General features: G+C 46.1%; 1 protein-coding gene across 1 annotated transcript in view; it reads right to left on the bottom strand.

Moving 5' to 3' along the window:
• GNL2 (G protein nucleolar 2) overlaps positions 1-13,860 on the bottom strand; it is a 28,377-nt gene extending 14,517 nt beyond the window's left edge. The window contains exons 1-6 of the mRNA XM_006158578.3: positions 13,654-13,860; positions 12,398-12,482; positions 10,057-10,151; positions 7,279-7,418; positions 4,392-4,576; positions 473-539 (exon numbers count right to left, since the gene is read on the bottom strand). Coding sequence (XP_006158640.1) covers positions 473-539; positions 4,392-4,576; positions 7,279-7,418; positions 10,057-10,151; positions 12,398-12,482; positions 13,654-13,717 — 636 coding nt within the window. The 5' untranslated portion in view covers positions 13,718-13,860. The remainder of the gene's footprint in view (positions 1-472; positions 540-4,391; positions 4,577-7,278; positions 7,419-10,056; positions 10,152-12,397; positions 12,483-13,653) is intronic.
• Positions 13,861-21,519: the final 7,659 nt, after the last annotated feature.

Raw genomic sequence — 21,519 nt, forward strand, 5'->3', positions numbered from 1 at the left:
AGCAGATAGTCTAAATAAACACTGACAATATATGAGTGTAGGGGTTTTATTCTTATCCAAATAGCTTAAGAAAGGCAGGTACAGGGCTGGACAGTGGCACAGAGGTAATGGGATGCTCTGCAGGGCTGACGCACATCGAAAGGCTCCAAGTTCGCATCAAGAGACATCCCCGAGCATGTCAGGTGCGTGCCCAAGATGGGGCTACCTGAAGCTAGAGGTGGACTGCATCATCGAGACGCTACTAAGGGTACCTATCCGCCTCTCCCCCTCCCTCCTTCCCTCTCTCTCATTAAATCAACTTGAAAAAAGAGAAAGAAATGCTGTTACTCAGAACAGGGACAGTACATAAGAGGAGGGACGGGCAGCAGCGTCTGCACTTCATGTAGCAGAGCTTCCATCTGCCAAAATCAGTTTTCTCAGAGAAGATCGTGAAAGCCGAAGACCACTCAATGAGAGAGAATTTAAGTCTTACCTTGTAGAGTTCACCCCAAATTCTTTTGGACTGTCCCTTCTTATATATCTCTTCTTGGGCTTCATTTCTAAATAAGAAAACATCCAAAATGAGCAACTAAAGCGCTATCAAGACTTAAAAGGACGCATTGGGAAAAATTAACCAGGTACCAAAGGAAAGGGTATCAAACTAGTTGGAGAAGGAACAAAAGTAAGGAAAATTTTAAAAGCTGACTATACACGGAGATTTCTGAAAAACTAAAGCGAAATGCCCTGTGTTTTCCCTTCTATGTGAAAATTGGTAGAAATGAGCTAGGAAGTAGAGAAATGTAGACTGACTACCAGAGAACAATGGCAGGCTGAGGGAAGCTGTTTAATGGAAACAAAATTGCAGACAGAACAATATCCAGTGTTACAAAATACAGCCAGGAGGGCAGTGGCTAACAAAACTTACTGTATACAATGTTACACACGGTTGAGATGGTGCACTGTTACATATTGTAGTCATGTACTGGAAAACCACATGGTAACAACTGTTACATTAATAAAAAATGACTCATTAATAAAGGTGGTACAAACTAAACCAAACAAAATATGTGAGTAGGGCCAGCTGGAGTTGTGGTGGTTAAGGTGGCTGGATCCCAGATGGCTGTCTGTCTAGTTCGAATCCTGGACCCAGCACTTGAAAAGTACGCTGGACACATGTGCATGCACACCCCAAATTCCGACAGGACAATGGAGAAGAACGGACTGTGGTGTGGCCATCCTCCCTGATGGCTGCTTTCTCACTCCCCCCTCAACCCATCTCCCTCTGGCAAGTGCGCATATCGTACGACAACTGGGAGCGGGAGAGAAGTGTACCCAAGTGTCCATTGACGAATGAATGAATAACCACAATGCAGCAGATACACACACTGTAGTATTACTCAGCTCTAAGAAGGAATGAAATTCTGACACACACTGCAATGTGGCTGAACCACGAAGACATGCTAAGCTGGACACGAGAGGACAAACACAGTATGATTCCACTTACACGAGGTACGCAGACGAACCAACGCAGACAGAAAGAGAACTGTGGCTACCGCGTGCGGGGAGGGGGACGGAAGTTCGTGTAAAACGGGTGCAGAGTTTCGGTTGGACATGATGAAAAGGTTCTGGATGCAGACAGTGTAGCAACAGCACATGGTGGAAATGTGCTTAGTGCAAGATGAACTGTCCACTCAAAATGGTCAGCACGGTAAATTTTGCATTAGATGCATTTTACAATTTAAAAAAAGTAAACTAAAGAAAGCACAACTGGGGGCTGGCAGATGGCGTGGTGGTTAAGGCGGATGGACTCCCACATGGCTAACCACGGTTCAAGTCCAGACCTGGCAGCTTGCTTTCTCACTTTCCTTCTCTCTCTCTCTCTCTCTGGTGAACATCAAAAAGAAAAATAAAATAATGACAATGAATAAAATGAAATAAAAAGTAAGTCTTTAAAAAAAAAAAAAAAAGAAAGCACAACTGTAAGTAGGCAGCATGTCACAGAGCAATGAGATGGGACTGGCAGGACCTGAGTCTCAAGCTGCGCTCCTTGGCTCCCACGTAAAGGTAAGTGACACTTTTCTGATGAGGTTTCGAACCTGTTTATTCACTGTTTATTCACACGCCTCAAAGCCATTTATCCACAGAAAATGAAACAAAAATAGTGTTGTCCTTTCCCCACTACCTACAGCGCTTTCAGGAGGAGGGAAAAATTCAAACCAGAAGAATACAAAGCTGACAAAGTTCAACTAATTCTACAAATAAATTTGCTTGCTGCCTGGTTGTACTTGGCCTCAAACGGCTCCCTGGTCCCTCTCGAAAGCACCCAGCTTGCACGGGGCTGACAGGCGGGGGGCAGAGGCGGCCCCTGTTCCCTCTCACCCAGCTTGCACTGCGCTGACAGGTGGCGGGCAGAGGCGACCCCTGTTCCCTTTCACCCGGCTTGCACTGCGCTGACAGGCGGGGGGCAGAGGCGACCCCTGTTCCCTTTCACCCGGCTTGCACTGGGCTGACAGGCAGTGAGCAGGTGCAGCAGCACCGCCCCAGTCGACAAACCACAGCTCTGCACTAGGACGGCAGAACTTCCACGCCCCGTCAGAAGCAGGTGACAAAGATTTCTCCAGTGCTGCCCCTGGGAAACTATACTGGGAAACCCTTCTGGGACGGCACTGTGGCAGCTCCCAGTCAAAAGCAGGCATGCCCTTTGAAATCCTGTCACGCTGCAGGCACTGATCTTTGGGGATTGAGGATGAGGAAGGTTTAGTCGCACTGAGGTTTCACCCTCGTGCCGTTTACCATAGAGAAAAACAGTAAAACAGCACAAATGCCCAACAACAGGACTGGCCACGACTAAATACTCTGACAGTAAACATTCTATTGCCGCCAGTTAACATACTGACATGCGAATACCAAGACGTCTTTAAAAAGTACCCCAAAAATGCACATTATGAAAAAATGCATTGATGTAAAAATATCTTTAAATCCAAATAAGCGTGTACCTGAATCTCAACTTCTGCCAATGGCACATGTGCGTATGGGGCAGGCAGAGTTCCCCCAGGGAGGGATGACCAAGTCCTTCTCCTCCACTCTCCTCTTGGGATGTGGGGCTTACACACACAAGTACCTGGCATGTTTTTTAAGCCACCAGAGCCACGACTCAAACCATGCGGTTGGCCACATGGGACCCACTGCCTTACCCATGCTACATGACTGGCCCTCCACTGGCCCTTTCATGTATTTTTAATAACTTAGAAAAATATATTAAAACAAAAGGCAAAATAGTCTTAAGGCACTGATTTTGTTTTTTAAAAGTGCATGTAAAAGGTACTCACCAGTGACAGATTCTTAACTCTTCTCTGGGTATGGATCCTACATATCCAGGTTGGCCCTGACACTTAATGGCTAAGGAGTTGGATCCCACATGGCTGAGTGCAATTCAAATCCCAGCCCCAGGGGCTTGAGCCCATGGCCAGGTGGGGACATGTGGGGACATGCCCCGAATCCTGATGAGACTGAGAAACAGAGCAGAAAGGACTGCGGCGTGACCATGCCCCCTTTGGGGGTGCTTCCTCGTCCCCGTCTCTCTAATGAGCACACACATACTCTGGCAGTCACAAAGTTATGAATCCTCCCTCTCCCCCTCTTCCTCCTGCCCGCCAAAACAATACAAAACAAAATACTACTATCTTTATGCATATTCATAAACTTTCCATATTATCTTGAGGGGTAAAGAAACCTCAAAAGCCATCCCTGAACTCTCTAGTGATCCAGAGACCTCTGGTTAGGAAAGCCCCAGTACCCACCAAGCTATCACCAATGCTTAACCTGAGTAATGGGGCTGAGTTATTTTCTTTTTGTTACATTTTCCAACTTAGCTGTTTTTTTTTTTTTTTTTGGAGAGGTTTTGCCTATAAGGCAAAACAGACAGACAGACAGAGACAGAAAGCGAGAAATCACCCCCCCGGGGGGATGGCCATGCCGCAATCCTTTCTCCTCCATTCCCCTCTCGGGATCTTGGGCATGCATGCACACGCGCCCGGCGTGAGTTTTAAGCCACTGGGTCCGGGACGCGAACCGCGGTCGACTACATGGGAGTCCAGCGACATAGCCCTTATGCTAACTGCTGGTCCCAGCTGTATTTTTTTAGTTGATCTAAGACAGGATATAGTGCTACTGTAGTGTTATTTAAAGAACTGCTATTCCTTTTTATTTTTATTTTGGGTATTTTTATTTTGGGTATGAAGACAGACGTGTGGCAATCAAGCCATCTTCGATGACTTTCAGTGTGGCCACAATTTCACCAAAATTTCTACAAGGTAAATCACCAACTTTTGTATAGGCAAAAGAAGTCTGAAAGCAAAAGTTCAGTTGCAGAAGGGCAAATGATGAGATGTGCATGAACTTCCAAACTGTACCTCACACCAGTGTCTTCGGTTACCAAATCGTGGTCCTTGCCCTGGTCATAGTTCTCAGTGGACACTTCGGCACTGTCTATGAGAGACTGCATGTCACTCGCAAGTAAGTTTGGTCGCTTCCTCTGTGCCTTAGGGCCAAATGTCGTCTCAAAACTTTCAGTGTCAAGAATGTGCACCTTTGAGTTCTAAAGGAAAAGGAGAATGACAGGTGAAACCAAGAAAAGCACCGAGAAAGGCAAAAAGTGAATCACCCACCTAGGACAGGCTTTTCCGTTTTTATTTTCCCAAAGCTCAACTCATACCAAAATCTACAACAACACGGATATGGTTTGGCTCCAAGTCAGAAAGGCTGATTTAAATAGCACAAGCACTTGTTCCCCTATTCTGATGTTCTGTAAGCTTCCTTGGAGAAATATAAAAGTAATACAAATAATCAAAGCAAATATGAATAGTTGCCTAAGACTTGCCAAATACTCTGCTTTACTTCATTTATCATAAACTTCGGTCAAATGCAATTAAGGCGACATGACGAAAATTAACTTATCTTTTCTGACCATTTTTTTGAGCCTTCAAACAAGTGCATAAAATTCGCCAAATTCACAGATTTTGTCAAGGACAATCATACTCAAATTTGTGTTTTTTTTTTAAACCAACTGTAAATGCCAACTTTTTCTTGGAAGTTAATTTCTTTCATGGCTAAAAGGAATTGCTTGTTTTGTAAGATGCATTTTAGTTTCAGATAACATTTTCCCTAATTTAGGTAACGTTTTTATTAAATGCACATGGAAAGCCTTCAGATGAAAAACATCTAGCAAAAGTCCAAAATAAGAGTTTAGATGTGATAAAAGGAACCTGATACTAACTAGAACTTGATGTGCCTGCAAAGGAGTTGCAGGCGTAGGAGTTTTTGAAGCAGGATAAAAGTCAAAGTCCGAGTTAGGATCTATCACGTAACACAGAGCTGACAGCCGGCAGGGGGTACCCCCACCAAAATAAGGAAAGAAAAAACACACATAGAGCCACCTCTTCTCCCCACAGTACAAGAGCCTCCATAAGCACCAGCTACTAAACTCAGGATGGCAGAGCAACCCCTGGGGCTTTTGGACTTTGATAGAACAGATGCCCCCACTCCCAACTTCCCCAGATCCCTAAATTACCAACATGTTCTCGGATTCTCCAGCCCATCCCTCAGTTTCTCTCACTACCAACCATCAGGGAAAGCTCTCAAACAGAAGAATCATATGTTACATGTCAAATCGAGTATGACCAAAATTATCCTTGAAAAATCTCTTAAATAACTTTGAAGTACAGTATATAAGAGAACTTCAAAACGTTTGTAGAAAACGGAATTAAAGTATACTTTGGTGCAAACAAATTTTGAGAGCCGCAAGTAGTCTTTGCATTATACGCGTTTTCCATAGACTTTCTGAAGACCTCGTGCATGGATCTGTCTGTAAACCTACACGTTAGTAAGTGCAATGCAGTGACACGCAGCGTGTAGTAAAATACGTAGGCAAAAGCAAGGTACGGTATTTTCTCTGATTACAGAAATATAGTAGTTCTAATGCACACGTAGCTGAATGTGCGGAAGTGAAAAGCCTATCCAACTCGATGCCACTCTGCAGACCCTCAGAATCAGATTCTCTACTAAGTAACAGCTATGCCACTAAAATAAAATAGGTACGGTTTTTCGAGGCCAAAGTAGAAAACTCATCGGTCACTCTGAGCACTTCGCTGTCAAAAGATGAGTGTTGGACCTGCAGCCTTCCTTCTGCAAAGCAGATATTAAATGTGAAATCCTAGAAGCACTGAACAAGTGGGATGGGTGACAAAGCAGCAAGTCCCTACAAGGACTTCTCTGTCCTTCCCATAAACAGGATCCAATAGCTGGCTGAAAGACGACTTCAGGGAGAATGGACAAAGAGAACACGGGGCATGAGCAACTTGTCTGTGGCTCACCAACTACACTCATGTGTTTCCCTGAAAAGAAACAGCCATCCCACTAATAGGGGCCATTCTTCTAGTCCGTCATGAAACAAAACGTAATTGACAAAACCTGAGGCAATAACAGGCCTTGGTTTTTATTTTGTTCTACAAGTAAACACTTCTCTTTGAACTGTTTAATCCATGGATGCATGTCAATGTTTTCCTCCCTCCTTATACTGGAACCGGAGCTGTGTCCTGGCTACACTTCTGGGAATTATTATTCAATGCAAGTAAAAACGTGCACACAAACAGTAGGCCATTTCTTTGTTCGGCAAGAAACTCATTCCACCCAAGTCACTTTGGAATCCTGACTGTACATCGAACTTCAGCACCCACCAACCGACGAGAATGGCACCCTTTCCTTCAGGGAAAAACAATCTCCAAGGATCTCAAAAAGCAAGAAGTCCACACCACCAACCAACCCGATCCCAATTCTCTGCATTTCCCCAAGGTGTGAAACAAGTTTAGCTGTCAAAACAAAGATTCAGGCATAATCCTACTAGCAGCTATTACTCACTTAGCTCTCACTAGGGGGTGGACCAAGGGCTCACTATGGGCCAAGTACTTCACAGAGGTCTCCTCTGTACTCAATCACCCAAGGCGGGAGGTTCTCTCTGCATGCAGGGACATGAGAGCTTGCTAGGAAACCTGACACAAGGGTTCAAATTCAGGTCTCACCCCCAAAAATTGTGCTTTGACCCACTGGGCTACTGTAGACCCCCAACAAAACAGAACTTGTATTAGAGACCCCTAACAAAGGTAAAAAGAGAAGTCTCAGAGAGTTCACCACTGCTGCGTTAAAGCCATGATTATCTTAAGAAAAACGAAAGACAAGCATGTTTGAGGAGGATCTGCAGAGTTTTCCTAAGAAACCCATCACCAGGGAGAGCCTGCATCTTACATGAGGCCGGATTCGGTCCTGAAGGAGAGACATTGGCAATTTGCTTTGCTTCATGACAACTTTGTATGGATCCTTCATAACTGTATCCATTTCCTCTTGAAATTTTTGTAATGATGACTGCTTAATCACCCGTGTGTTTCCTGTTTTATAAATAAAGAAGGTTGCCATTTAATAAACAACTCCGTTTTACTTCTGCACCCCTCTTCCAACTGATACAGTAAAAGATTTCAAATTACTCACTTTACCCAAACACCTGATACAGCCAACCCTTGCAGCCCATTTTCAAACTTAAAAAAGGAAACGAAACGAAACAAAACAAAAAACTGCCTCTCCTGCATTCATACGCTATGAACTAATCCACCAACCCAGACACACAATGAGTTTCCATAGTATTCCAAGCCCAATTTCCTGACTGGATAAAACTGAAAAATAAGCATCACTGGATGGTGAGATCTGACAAAGGTTCTATTAATACTTCCTGCTGGACCTGCCAAAGAAACCTAGAGCCAATCACAGCTGATCAGTTTGCACAGAGAGACCTGAAGCACAGAAACTCGAGTCAAGTTATGGGATTACAAGGGTCTGAACAGAGCTATTATCAATAAATCACTCGATTATTAAGCCAGCTAGTGGCATGGTGGTTAAGATGACTGGATCTCACATGGCCAACTGCATGGTTCGAGCCCTGGACCCGGCAGCTTACAAGACATGCCAGATATGTGTGCGTGCCAGTCCAAATCCTAAAGAATGGAGGAGAAGGGATGTGGCATGGCCATCCCTCCAGCAGGTAACTGCTGTCTTATAGGGAGCACATATTCCCTAACAAAAACTGAAAGGAAGGAAGAAGGAAAGAAAGGAAAGAAGGCAGGAAAGAAAGAATCAATCCACGCAAGGGAACAAAGTGAAGGCGACGACACCACCCAAGAACACTAGTGGGATCCCGATGAAAGCGTGTCGTAACAGCGCAATGCGCCACAGATGCAGAGCACCAAGGTGAGAGGACAGTGTGCATATTCTCCCAGCCAGGCAATACTGACTCATTTCCATGACAGTTCTGTAAGACAGTTCCTGCGTTTATTCTTATTTCAGAAATGAGGAAACTGACGAACACAGACAACCTGCCCACAATCACAGAAATGGCAGAACGAGGATTCAAACCCAGGCGGTCTAGATCTAGAGATGCAGTACCTAGTCACCATGCTAAAGGCCTCTCTGAAGAGTTTTCCTGCGGCCAGCAAGTGGCTTGGAGGTTAAAGTGGCCGGATCCCACATGGCTGACTCTGCAGTTTGAGGTCTGGACTTGGTGGCTTAAAAATCACGCTGGGCAATGTGCCCAAAATCCTGATAGGAGATTGGAGGAGAAGGGATTGTGGCATGGCCATCTCCCCAGGGGATGATTTCCCACTTACTTTCTCTCTCTCTCTCTCTCACCAGTTAGCACTCATGCCCTATGACAAAAACTTTAAAAAAAGTTCTCTCTGACACCTTCCTGTGCTCAAGTTTCTCTCAAGGCATCGCATCAAAAGGTATAAAAGATAGATCCTAAGGTAGTTGCCATCTGCCCCGAAGCACAAAGGTCTGACCTTCAGAAGTGCCCATCCTGCCAGTGGCTAAAGGAAAGGTTCAAAGTCTAGGCAGAAATCACAGGAGTTCACTGAGAAGGAAGCCCTACTCCCCCTGGACTACAGATACTCTATAGACTGCTGGAAAGAGCAACAAGGAGATCCCTTCACTGTCACTCAAGTTCAAAACTGAGTGGTTAAGGGGGAATTTTCAGATAGTGTAATTACCCTACAAGCCAAAAGCACAAACACACCTGCAAGGCCACCGCTCAGGTAGCAATCCCTCCAGGCAACCAGAAACTAAGAGATCAGAGTTATAATGTCTCTGAATGTTAGTCATTAAGGATGGTCTTAATCTGCTTAAGGAGGTTCACTTATAACTCAATAATGAGCTCCACAAGAATCCTTTCTCTTACAACCCTTGACTATCCCACTCAGTAAAAACTCCAACTTTTTGGTCATCTGAGTCTTTTCCATACAGCATACCTTTTTTTTTTTTTTTTTTTTTTTTAAGTTTTTCCTATACAGGGGCCAGCAGGTGGCGTGCTGGTTAAAGGTGCTTAACCACATGGCCGACAGTAGTTCGAGTCCTGGACCTGGTGGTTTGTTCTCTCGCTTCCTCCCCCTCCCCTCTGTCCCTCTCTGGTCAAATTAAAATAAATAAATTGGGGCCAACAGGTGGCGTGGTAGTTAAGGGCACTGGACTCCCACACGGCTGACCGCGGTTCAAGTCCCAGACCTGGCAACTTGCTTTCTCACTCTCTCTCACTCTCTCTCTCTCTCTCTGTCTCTCTCTGTGTCCCTCTCTGGTCAAATTAAAATAAATAAAGTTCAATGAAATAATTTTTAATTTAAATAAATAAATAATAAAGTTAAATAAAATAATTCTTTTAAAAAAATGTTTTTGCTATAGGGAGTATGCACTTGACAGAGAGAGATGGAGAGAAGGAAAGTAAAAAATCAAACCCCAAGGTGGATGACCCTGCCATAATCCCTTCTCCATTCCCCTCCCAGGACGTGGACATACATGCACGCACACGCGCGCGCGCGCACACACACACACACACACACACACGCCCAATGTGAGTTCCAAGTCACCGGGTCCAGGACTTGAACTGCGCAACTGGTCATGTGGGATCTAGCCGCATTAACCTCCACACCACCTGCTGGCACTACAGCGTACATTTTATAGGCAAAGTAACAGAACGGTACTCACCAAACCATTTAATATTTGGCTCTACTCTTGCCACTGTGCCAGAAGCCACTGTTGATTGATACTGCAGGGGTTTAATCACTTTACCACGACTGTTCCTAAATTGAGGAAATAACAGATTTTGGTTGACAACAGAAGAAAAGAAACAGAAAAAGTATGGTTTACAGAATACCCTTTCCATCAAAGGGACTTTTTTCTTTTTCTTTTGGTTTTAAATAATCATGAAATACAGATTTCAATAAACAAAAAGAAATTCTACATTTGAAACAGATTGCTCAAAAGCCATTTAACCTCTTGCAACAGAGCACGTAATGATTTCTGCTAGATGAGTAACAAGTAATGCTGATGTTTAAAGATCTGTTTACTGTTTGTTTGCTTTTTAAAAAAATCACATTCTTGAGTTTTTTGGGTAATTATTTGAAGGCTGGTTTAAATGAATTTTAAGTAGAGGGTGATTTATGCTGGAACTCAAAATTCTAAAACAAACAGCAAAGTAGGTGACTAAGGCAGATTAAGTTCATTGACATTTGTGTTTTAGACACATCCTTTAGAACAGATGAAGAATCCAATTACCAAACAATTAAGAACACTAGCAAAATGCTACACTCAGCAAGTCCCTGGTAGAGGCTGCCTCAGCAGAACTCAGGGTTGTGATGAGTTTCCAAGTGCCACAATGTTGCGATCCAGAGTTGAACACCGAAAAACAAGTTTCTGAGAGGCCGGCAGGTGATACAACCCTTAAGGTGCTGGACTTCCATAGGGTTCATCAAGACTCAAGTCCTGAACCAGGTGGCCTAAAAATCATGCTGGGAATATGTGCACGCATGCCCAAAATCCCAATAGGAGATCGGAGGAAAGGGATTACAACACAGCTATGCCCCCGAGGAGGTGATTTCTCACTCTGTGTCTCTCTCAACCCTACAGCAAAAACCTAAGAAAAAACAAACAAGATTTTACACCAGCAAGTGGCATGGTGGTTAAGGCCCTGGATCCCACATGATGGTTCAAGTCCCAGATCTGGCGGCTTTAAAAAAAAAAATCCCACTAGGGACATATGCATGCGAGCCTGACATTTTGAGAGAAGACTAAAAATCTGGCTGCAGAATGGCCATCTCCCCCAAGGGGGGTGATTTCTCACGTTCTCTCTCTCTCTCTGGCAAATACACATGCCCTATATCAAAAACTAAAAATAAACCAAAAAAAAACACAAGTTTTCTGCAGATTTCAGAACTACAGTCTTATATGCTTTGTCTGTCTGTATTCTTCCTTTTTTAAGAGAAAATTTTGCAGGACCAGCAGTTGGCGTAATGGCTATGTCGCTGGACTCCCATGTAGTCAACCGCAGTTCAAGTCCTGAACCTGGCAACTTAAAACTCACGCCGGGCGTGTGGGCGTGTGCACCCAAGATCCCGAGAGGAGAATGGAGGAAAAGGGATTGCGCATGCCCATCCCCCCGGGGGGTGGTTTCTCGCTTTCTGTCTCTCTGTCTCTCTCTTTCTGGTGAGGACATGCGCCCTTATAGCAAAAACAACCTTTCCAAAAAAAAAAGAGAGAGAGAGAGAATTCTTCTATAGGGTGCATGCTCAGAGAGACAGAAAGCAAGAAATCACCCCCCCCCCAATCTTCTCTTTCAATCTCCTCTTGGGATTTTGGGCATACACACACATGTGTCTAGTGTGAGTTTTAAGCTGCCAGGTCTGGGATTCAAACTGGTCAACTACGTGGGAGTCCAGCAACACAACCATTATACCATCTGCTGGTCCCATAAGCTTTGTATTTCTATCTGATGGACATTTAACTCTGAGATTTACTGTGCCATTTGTGGCAGTCAGAGCTGTGAGGAACAAGACCTCTACTTATTGTAGAATATTGTGGGGAGGGACTAGCAGATGTCATAATGGTTACATCACTGGACTCCCATACAGTCCACCATAGTTCGAGTCCCAGACCTGGCGGGTTAAAACTCACACCAGGCACATGTGCATGCATGCCCAAGATTCCGAGAGGAGAGTGGAAGAAAAGGGATTTTGGCTTGGCCATGCCCCCTGGGGGATGATTTCTCACTTCCTGTCTCTCTGGTGAGCATACATAACTTACTGCAAAAATCTCTCTAAAAGAAAAAAAACAAAAAAAAAAAGCATATTATGGGGGAAATCATTTCCTCACCCACTGCCCATGCCCTTAACCAAAATTAACAATTTTTCCTACCGCTCATATAAAATGACCTTTTAAAATACAACACTCCTGTTTCAAACAAGTCGAGGTGAGATATCAAAGGCTTAAGAGGGCTCAGCTGCAGCCAAGGACACAGAGGAGGGGACAGGATGGCCGTGCGAGTCCTCACCTGCGCTCCTTCTGCCTGTACATGTTCAGGCGCCGGATAGTGGCCCGGTCCCTCATGTTCTGACCTCCTGCTCCTTGCACACGATCTAGAAAAGGCAGAAGGACACGGCATGCTCTCTGAAAACCAACAAGTGCCATCACTGCTTAAACTGCACCAAGGAGCTTCCCCCCAAGGCAAGCTGCGCCTCGCGAGATCTACAGTTTCTCCGGATGTTGCGCTGATAATTATTAGGTGAAGTTATCCAGCAACGCGGCTGACAGAGTGATCTTCCGTAGGGTCGTGCTTGATACTGACAATAGCTATAATTTTTGAAGCGCTAATTACAGCCCCATGCTAGCCACATTGCAGGCGTTTTCTCGTTAATACACGCGATAATCATAAAGAGAGAAACATTACCCCTATGTAGAAGAAGAAACTGAGGCACAGTGTTCAGACACCGCGCCCAAGATCCCAAAGCTACTAAATAGTAAAGCCAGAGTTTGAACATGAGCAACTGATCACCATCTGGGCTTTTAACCGAAGAGTCCTATTTCTGCGTTTCCGTTTAACACATACTGAGTGCAGGCTATATGCAAGGCATCCCAGACCACCGCTTTGAAATGACAAGTGTTCTCAATGTGCCAGTTTCTTAAGTTCCTAATATTTTAACTTGACAGCAGCGAAACTGGTAGTGGTTCTTACCTTCCATCTCAGAGAGGAGGAGGACAAATATTATTACAAACTGAATAATTTCATATCAATCCATGCATTAAAACGGTCGAAAACTCTAAGTCATAGTAGCTGTAAGGTTTTCTACGCACTTTAGGGGATGAGACGATTCTGACCACCAAGTGTACAATCCTTTCCTCATTCCCCTGGTAAAAGCTAGGGTGGCAGGAAAGTGTGGTCAAGTGTAAAAGGCCCACTGGGTCGGCCTACACCACTTTGGAGGCCTGACTTTCCCTGCATCTCACAACGGGAGGGGACCCGCTGCTGCCAGGCCTGAGCGTTCGCCCTCCCCGCCTTCAGACCAAGTGTCTACACTGGGCCGCGCAGAATGTCAGCCCCCATCAGCGACCCCCACGGAAGAAACCACTGCAAACGCTGCCCTCCTTCTTCCATTCATCCCCAATGGTCACTCCGCTCGAGGTCGCGCCAGGCAACGCCACCCGGGTGCCCCTCGTCCCCCTCGTCCCCCTCGGCCTCCTCGGAGCCCTCCTCGGAGCCCTCCCCAGGCTCCGTCCAAGCTCCACCCCCGCCGAGCCCGGCGCCCGTACCCGGGTTGGTGCTGGCCTTGGAGGGGTTGATGGTGCTCCGTCCTTTGTACTTGGGCTTCACCATCTTGCCGACGGGGCGGGCACGGGTGCGGGATCTGGCTTACGTCGGGTAAACGAGCTGCGAACTCCCCAGGCCCGGCAGAAGCGCCCCGGGTGAACCACGCAGGACCACGCGTGCAAGGGCTACGTCACTTCCGCTCGCACCCCCAGGCTTTCCCGGCGCGACTTCCTGCGAACGCGCGGCGCGCGCGGCCGCACCCCTGGCCCCGCCCCCTCCGGCCGCACGGATACCCCTGCGTCGAGCCCCGCCCCCTCCCGCCCTGGCAACCGCCAAGCGGACGCTCCGTGGCAACCGCCCGGTGACGCTGGACGCGCGGCCTGAGCTCCTGATTCCGTCCACCCCCAAATAAAGAAGCTTCCTCCTAGGCCAATGGCGCGAGCTCAAGTTTGTCTTGGGAATTTGTCTTTTAAGCCCTTCCAAAAGGGGCCGGCCACACAGCAGCCAAGTATCAATCAGAACTTGTCATCCTGTTCCTTGAAGCTCGGATGGCTTATCATCACTCTTAGAATGAGAGCGCTGGAGTCGAACTCCTCGTCGCCCCCGCAGAGCTCTGTGATCCGGCCCCTGCCTCTTTACCTGGCCTCATTTGTGCCTCCCTTCCTCTTTCGATTCTGACATCAACACTGAATGTTTCTTCCCCATCTTTCCCGGAGGCTTTGCACCAGTTCCTAGTGGCCATTCACTTCTCAGCTCAGACATCACTGACTGGTAGGGTTGCCCGAATTAGTAAATAATCTAACTCAGTTAAATTTGAATTTCAGATAAAGAATATGTTAGTATGGGGACCAGCATTTAGCGTAATGGCTATGTCGCTGGACTCCCATGTAGTTGACCGCGGTTCAAGTCCCAGACCCAGCGGCTTAAACTCACGCCGGGCGCGTGTGCGTGCGTGCCCAAGATCCCAAGAGGAGAATGGAGGAGAAAGGATTGCGGCGTGGCCATCCCCCCTGGAGGATGATTTCTAGTTTTCTATCTCTCTGTCTCTCTCTGTCTTTCTGGCGAGCACACGCACTCTATAGCGAAAACCTCTCAAAAAAAAATAATAATGAATATGTTAGTATAAGCCTGTCCCGAATATTGCCCGGGTCATACTTAGACTAAAAATGATTCACCGTTTACCTGAAATCTGAACTTAACAAGTATGTTCTGCCTGGCAACCTTTCCTCCTGAGAGACGTTTTTCCTGCCTCGTCTAAATCAGCCACCTCTCGCCCCTCTGCGGTCATTTTACCATGTCTGTTTTATTTACTTCGAGGTATTTATCACCAGTGAAATGTTTATTGGCCACTGGAATACAAGCTTCCTGAGAGTAGGGATCATGTGAGTTTGTTCACCGCTATGTCCCCAAGACTTAAAACAGCACCTGTAACAACGCAAGGCCTCAATAAACAATCACTGATGGAAAAAACGATTAGATGGACATGTCCAATGCCCACAGGTCGGTAAGACTCAGCCAAGAGTATTTTGGTACCCCGAGTTGTCAGGAAATGTCTATCACCATGCCCTTAGGATACCCAGGGGAGTGTTGGGTAGGCGGAAGGAAGGGTGGATTCGTGCAGTGTAGCTCATCCCATAAAAACAAACAACTTGTTATAAAGTGAGGTAGTCTAATTGAGGGAGGAGTGATTGGATTTGAAACAAACAAACCCAAAAATATTCTTTCTGGAGCAAAAGCAGGCCATGTCCTAGACAAAAGCTGGAAATACCTTCTCTCCCTCGCTTTTATTGCCCTGAGGACATGGCTCATGCAATTAAACACTCCTTTGCTAGGAAGGGTGAACCGTTACGGGGGGCTGGTATTGGAGGATTGCTAAGACATGGTGGGACAAACCTTCATACTCAGCAAGGACCCAAAGATGCCCCTTCTGCTCCGCACTTTCTCTGTGATCCCCCAAAGGAGGGTAGGATAGCCTCCTCCCAGAGAGAAGATTAGGTTAATGTGTTTCTGATGCCTTGACTTGGTGCAAACCAGAATAAACACGAATGGCAAAAATCGGCCCATGAGCTCATTCAGGCTTTGATCAGAGACATAATTTCATTATGAAATTTTGAATCAGGCTGTTGTGAAGTCTTGCCAAGGAGTTTCATGTTCCCAGATGATATGATGGGTTGTTTCTCTCCTGTTCTCATACTTCACTCGCATTTATCATACATACCTTCCCATCTGTTTTTATAATCTGATCCATCCATTCTTTGACAACGGTATTTGCCAGTCCTGACAACCAACCTCAGTTCTACCGACAGATGACAAGCCTGGTTGAGGAAGGTCAAGCAGGAGATACTAGTTTGATTTGCCTGTTGCTTCCCGCAATTGTAAGACAGTGTCTATTTCCTACTCTCTTTTCTGATGTCATGGTGACCAGAGGCCGCAAGACACACCTCCAGACCTACAGTTGCTCGGTTTTAGAACAGATGCGATGAAGACCGCAGTATGAGCGTGTGTGTTACGGTGAATGAAGCGCTGCAGACGTGGTACGCGCTGTGCAAGTCGATGCTTTCTCTCTTTGCTCCGGACATAGGAATCTTGCTCCTTTTTAAAAAGTTTATTTACATCCTCTAAGAGAGAGAGACTCAACGGGGGCCCCATGCCACAATCCACCCCCAGTTTTGGTTTGCTTGGATAACAGACACAGGTGCGTTGTCCAGCAAAGTCACTGGACGCAAAACCAGGACTTTCCTTCTGTGGGCCCAGCTGCGTTACCACTGTGCTGTCGGATCGCTCGCCAACAGGGCGGCTCCCTACACTGCACTGCCACCTGCTCCCTGGAATCTTGCTCCTTATAACTGGTAGTTTGTGCGAGTGGGGAGATCCCAACAGACTGGCTGGTAATACCATCTCTCTCTGTGGTATTCTATGGTATTCTCTAGTCCTATGCCGGGTTCTGGGCTGATATTTTCACAGGAAGCTGAGAATCCTGACCACACTTTTATTTATTCTTTACGTTTATTTATTCATTTCTTCCATGAGAGGTGGGAAGGGTGAGAGAGACAGTCTTCTCTGTGGGAGGCTGCACACCAGTGAGTCTGCAAAGGCCACTTTCATGAGTCTCTTACTATTGCTCAGAGAGCAAACAATTACACAATGACAAAGGCCATGATTGGCTCCCCTTCAAAACCTCACCTTCAAAACCACACTCTGATTGGCCACTAGAATCCCTCAGATTTGCATATCCGGTACCTCATAATTGGTCCACAAAAGCAACCAATCATAACCCACCTTTTAACAACCAATCACCGCCCACCAACATGTATATAACCACCATCCCTTGCCCACAATAAACAGACGACCCTGAAGAGTTATAACACTGTGTCATCCCCCTGTTGTAACATGTCCTGTCTTTCCCTCCGGAAACCTGTTCCATTGTCCTGCGGGTCGGGACATTTCTCTAACAGGGTCTTCATGCCACCATCCATCCACAACCTCAGTCAGCCTGAATCAAGGGCACGTGTGTGCTTGTGCGCCCAGCATGTCCAGGAAAAGTTCCAGATGATAATCGGGGACCCTCCCATGTGAGCCTGGCATGATGGAGTATTATGTTACCACAGAGCCACCATGTTGGCCCTTGACATCACTTTTGTCTTCATTTGTAAAAACTTCATCCCTGGGATCTGATGGGCAAGTAAGAGCAGCTTCTTCTGAAGTAGCAGTTTTCAAAGGGTGGTCTGAGGACCACCAGTATTAGAATCACTTTTCCAGAGCTGGTTAAAAATGCAGACTCCTGGGGGACCAGCAGTTGACATAATGGCTATGTCACTGGGCTCCCATGTAGTTGACTGCGGTTCGAGTCCCAGACCCGGTGGCTTAAAACTCACACTGTGTGTGTATGTGTGTGTGTGTATGGGTGTGTGCGTGCCCAAGACCCTGAGAGGAGATAGGAGGAGAAGGGATCACAGTGTGGCCATCCCCCGCCCAGGGGGATGATTTTTCACTATTTATCTTTCTGTCTCTCTCTGTCTTTCTGGTAAGCGCACGTGCCCTATAGTAAAAACCTCTCCAAAAAAAAAGGGAAAAAAAATTGCAGACTCCTGGGACCCACAGATGGCGTTATGGTGGTTAAGTTGCTGGACTCTCCTGTAGTTGACAGCAGTTCGAGTCCTGGACCTGGAGTTTAAAATTCGAACAGGCATGTGTGTGTGAGTGCCCAAAATCCTGAGAGGAGAATGGAGGAGAAGAGATTGCACCTTGGCCATGCCCCTTGGTGATTTCTCGCTTTCTTTCTCTCTCTCTCTGGCTAGTACACACATCCTATAGCAAAAATATCTCCCTTAAAAAAAAAAAATGCAGACTCCTGGGTCTCGCCCCTGAGCTTCTGAAATCAAGCCCTCTGGGAGTGGGGCCAAGAGCATCCAGAGTTTAGCAAGCTCCTTGAGTGATTCTCATATACACAAACGTTTTAGATCTGAAAGCAGTCTTTCCCAAAAGTCACTCTAGGGTTTTCCCAACAGCTGACAAGAAGGCAAACGATCCAGCTTCGTCCCTATCTGTCTTAAATCTCCCCATTTTTCTCAGCAGCGCAGGCTAAGGATGGCCGGGCAGTGTCTAATGCTCTCTGAAAATATATGTCTTGGCTCTGTCCCAAACGCCTTGATATTTATGCTGCAGCCGGAGGGTCCTTATCCTTTGGCAATGCTCCACTGTAAGGCCATTAGCTCTTAATTAGTGCCAGCTTGTTGGCTCATACTTCCCAGCTGAACTGCGAGCAGAAGCGCCTCTCTGCAGTCCCCGGGGTCTCTCCTCTGGCAAGTCCATGCTGCATTGATCTCTGCCTGCGGAGGCCAAGGTCGGACCCTGGCGTAGCTGCGGCCCAGTGTGAAACAGTCCTAATCCCCAAGCAGGAGGCTCTGGGATCCTGGAAGAACAGAAAAGGACTCGGAATATATCTTCAGGGTTTTTGTTGTTTTGTTTCACTTGTAGAAACAAAATAAAGAGCCCTTGGTTAGAGAAGGGGGGAGTCTGCACAAGTTCATGGGAAATGTGTACTAAGAAAAAACCATGTATGGATGTCACCTTTTTTCTTTCACTATAGGGCACTATATTTTTTTTATATCAAAATAAACTCAGACTTTAATTCTATTTTCCACAAACTTATGAAATCCCCTTGTATAACCTCAACAGTTTGCAAGCAAGTAGGACCAGTTCCACAGTGTAGCAGTAATACGGTTCTCAAGAAAGGCTGGGTCCCACGTGGTGACTACAGCTTGAAACCCCAGCCCAGTGCTCCTGCAACACACCATGAAGTACACGAGTGCCCAAGATCTCTCTCTCTCTCTCTCTCTCGCCCCTCTCTCTCACCCACTCTCTCACCTGTATGTGTATATACTCTACGAAGAATTAAAAAAAAAAATTGGGGACCAGCAGTTGGCGTAATGGCTATGTTGCTGAACTCCCATGTAGTCGACCACGGTTCGAGTCCTAAATGCAGTGGTTTGGACTCATGCCCGGCGTGTGTGCATGTGTGCCCAAGATCCCGAGAGGGGATTATGGCGTGGCCATCCCCCCAGGGGGTGATTTCTTTCTTTCTCTCTCTCTGTCTCCTACCGGTGAGTGCACATGCCCTATAGCAAAAACCTCTCAAAAAAATTTTTTTAAGGTTTTTGCCGTAGGGCATGTGCACTCACCGGTAGGAGACAGAGAGAGAGAAAGAAAGAAATCACCCCCTGGGGGGATGGCCACGCCTCAATCCCTTCTTCTCCATTCTCCTCTCGGGATTTTGGGCACGCACACACATACCTGGCATGATTTTCAAGTTGTGGAGTCTGGGATTCGAACTGCGGTCATCCATGTGAGAGTTCCGTGGCTTAATCACTATATCATCTGCGGGCCCCAAGGAAAAAAGCCTTAAGTGTATTAAATTGGCGCTTCATCAGCTGAATTACTCTTCGTTTTTCAGTCGAGGAAGCCTGGGAAGTCTCAGACAGGGACACAGTAACTGGTGGGCAGCTATGAGAGGTGGCTGGAGACTCACTTCTGGGAACCCCTAGAAACGTCTCTTCATGGATGACATTCTGGTCACCACTTCTAAGTGGGAAACGCATAGTCGGTATTAGCTTTGGCAGTCATCTCGCGGCTGGATAAGGAACTCTTCAAAAAGCTACAGTAAGCTTTGGAAAAATAACTCGCGGCGTTTTGTTCCCTCCTATTGCTGCGTCCTGGTGGCCCTCCGTGAATTCTACTTAAGAAAACTTGAGAAGCCCTTTTATGAGATGCTATTAATGACCTCTAATTTTCAGCCTGGTTTAGATAGCTCAAGATTATTGGCTGCATCCTGAAAAAATGGATCCAGCACACACACTGATGTGGGAATTTAAAGTTTAATTCCAAACTGTAGATAATTGTTTAAACTCCAAGGAGGCTGGAGGGCCCATGTTAAGTCATCCCTCCAGAATCAGTATGTTTTCTATTACACTTGATATCTATCTGTCCAGCGATGCTTTTGATTTTTAAGCCGTTAGACTAAATCTTTGTGTAATTCTTAACCCCCTCGTCCCCTGCCCACTGCCTCCTTTTTCCTTAGGAAAACACTTTTTTAAAATGTTAACCAGGTCCCTTGAATTATTTCCAGAAGAATACAGTCACATTAAAGAGCCTGAAGTCAACCCCTAAAACCAGCGTGTCAGGGGGGCTTTGTCTATTGGAAGGTTAGTCCTACCCTAAGGGCAGCTTCTGTCCAGCAAGACACTTGAGAATTTCCTTGACCTTCTCCATCCCTCTCACTCCCCTGTCTGGTCTTGTCTAGACTGGGAATAAAATCTTATTTCCAAAAGAGAGACGCGGATGAAGGCATCAAAGAAAGTTGCGGTGAACACCTTCTCAAGCAGAAGAGGAAAAACTGGTCAAAACCTTCCGTTTGGGAACTTATTTTTTAAAAAACAATTATTTTATTTATTATTATTATTATATTTGACCAGAGCAAGAGGGAAAGTGAGAAAACAAGCCAACAGGTCTGAGACTCAAAACACAGTCAGCCACGTGGGAGTCCGGTGCTCAACCACCACGCTACCTGCCAGCCCTACAGGAACTTCTGAAGTCCTCGTTTAAAAGACAAGTCTGCCACTCCCGCATCTTTGGAAAAAGCAGTCCTCTCTTCTCACTGTGAATGCAGGTTGGGAGAATCTTTTAAATGCTTTACATGCCCATTTAAGAGATCAGAGTCGTCAGTTTCGCTTTGAGCTAGAGAGCAAATCCACAGGCTGCCTAGCCACTGTGCCGGGACCTGAGGACCTCCTGCCGCCTCCCACACCGCCACGTCACCAGTGCACAAGAAAAGACTCAACCCCCAGTGTGAAACAGTCCTAATCCCCAAGCAGGAGGCTCTGGGATCCTGGAAGAACAGAAAAGGACTCGGAATATATCTTCAGGGTTTTTGTTGTTTTGTTTCACTTGTAGAAACAAAATAAAGAGCCCTTGGTTAGAGAAGGGGGGAGTCTGCACAAGTTCATGGGAAATGTGTACTAAGAAAAAACCATGTATGGATGTCACCTTTTTTCTTTCACTATAGGGCACTATATTTTTTTTATATCAAAATAAACTCAGACTTTAATTCTATTTTCCACAAACTTATGAAATCCCCTTGTATAACCTCAACAGTTTGCAAGCAAGTAGGACCAGTTCCACAGTGTAGCAGTAATACGGTTCTCAAGAAAGGCTGGGTCCCACGTGGTGACTACAGCTTGAAACCCCAGCCCAGTGCTCCTGCAACACACCATGAAGTACACGAGTGCCCAAGATCTCTCTCTCTCTCTCTCTCTCGCCCCTCTCTCTCACCCACTCTCTCACCTGTATGTGTATATACTCTACGAAGAATT

The sequence above is a fragment of the Tupaia chinensis genome, unplaced genomic scaffold, assembly GCF_000334495.1.
Source record: "Tupaia chinensis unplaced genomic scaffold, TupChi_1.0 Scaffold000604_1, whole genome shotgun sequence".
NCBI classification, from domain to species: domain Eukaryota; kingdom Metazoa; phylum Chordata; class Mammalia; order Scandentia; family Tupaiidae; genus Tupaia; species Tupaia belangeri.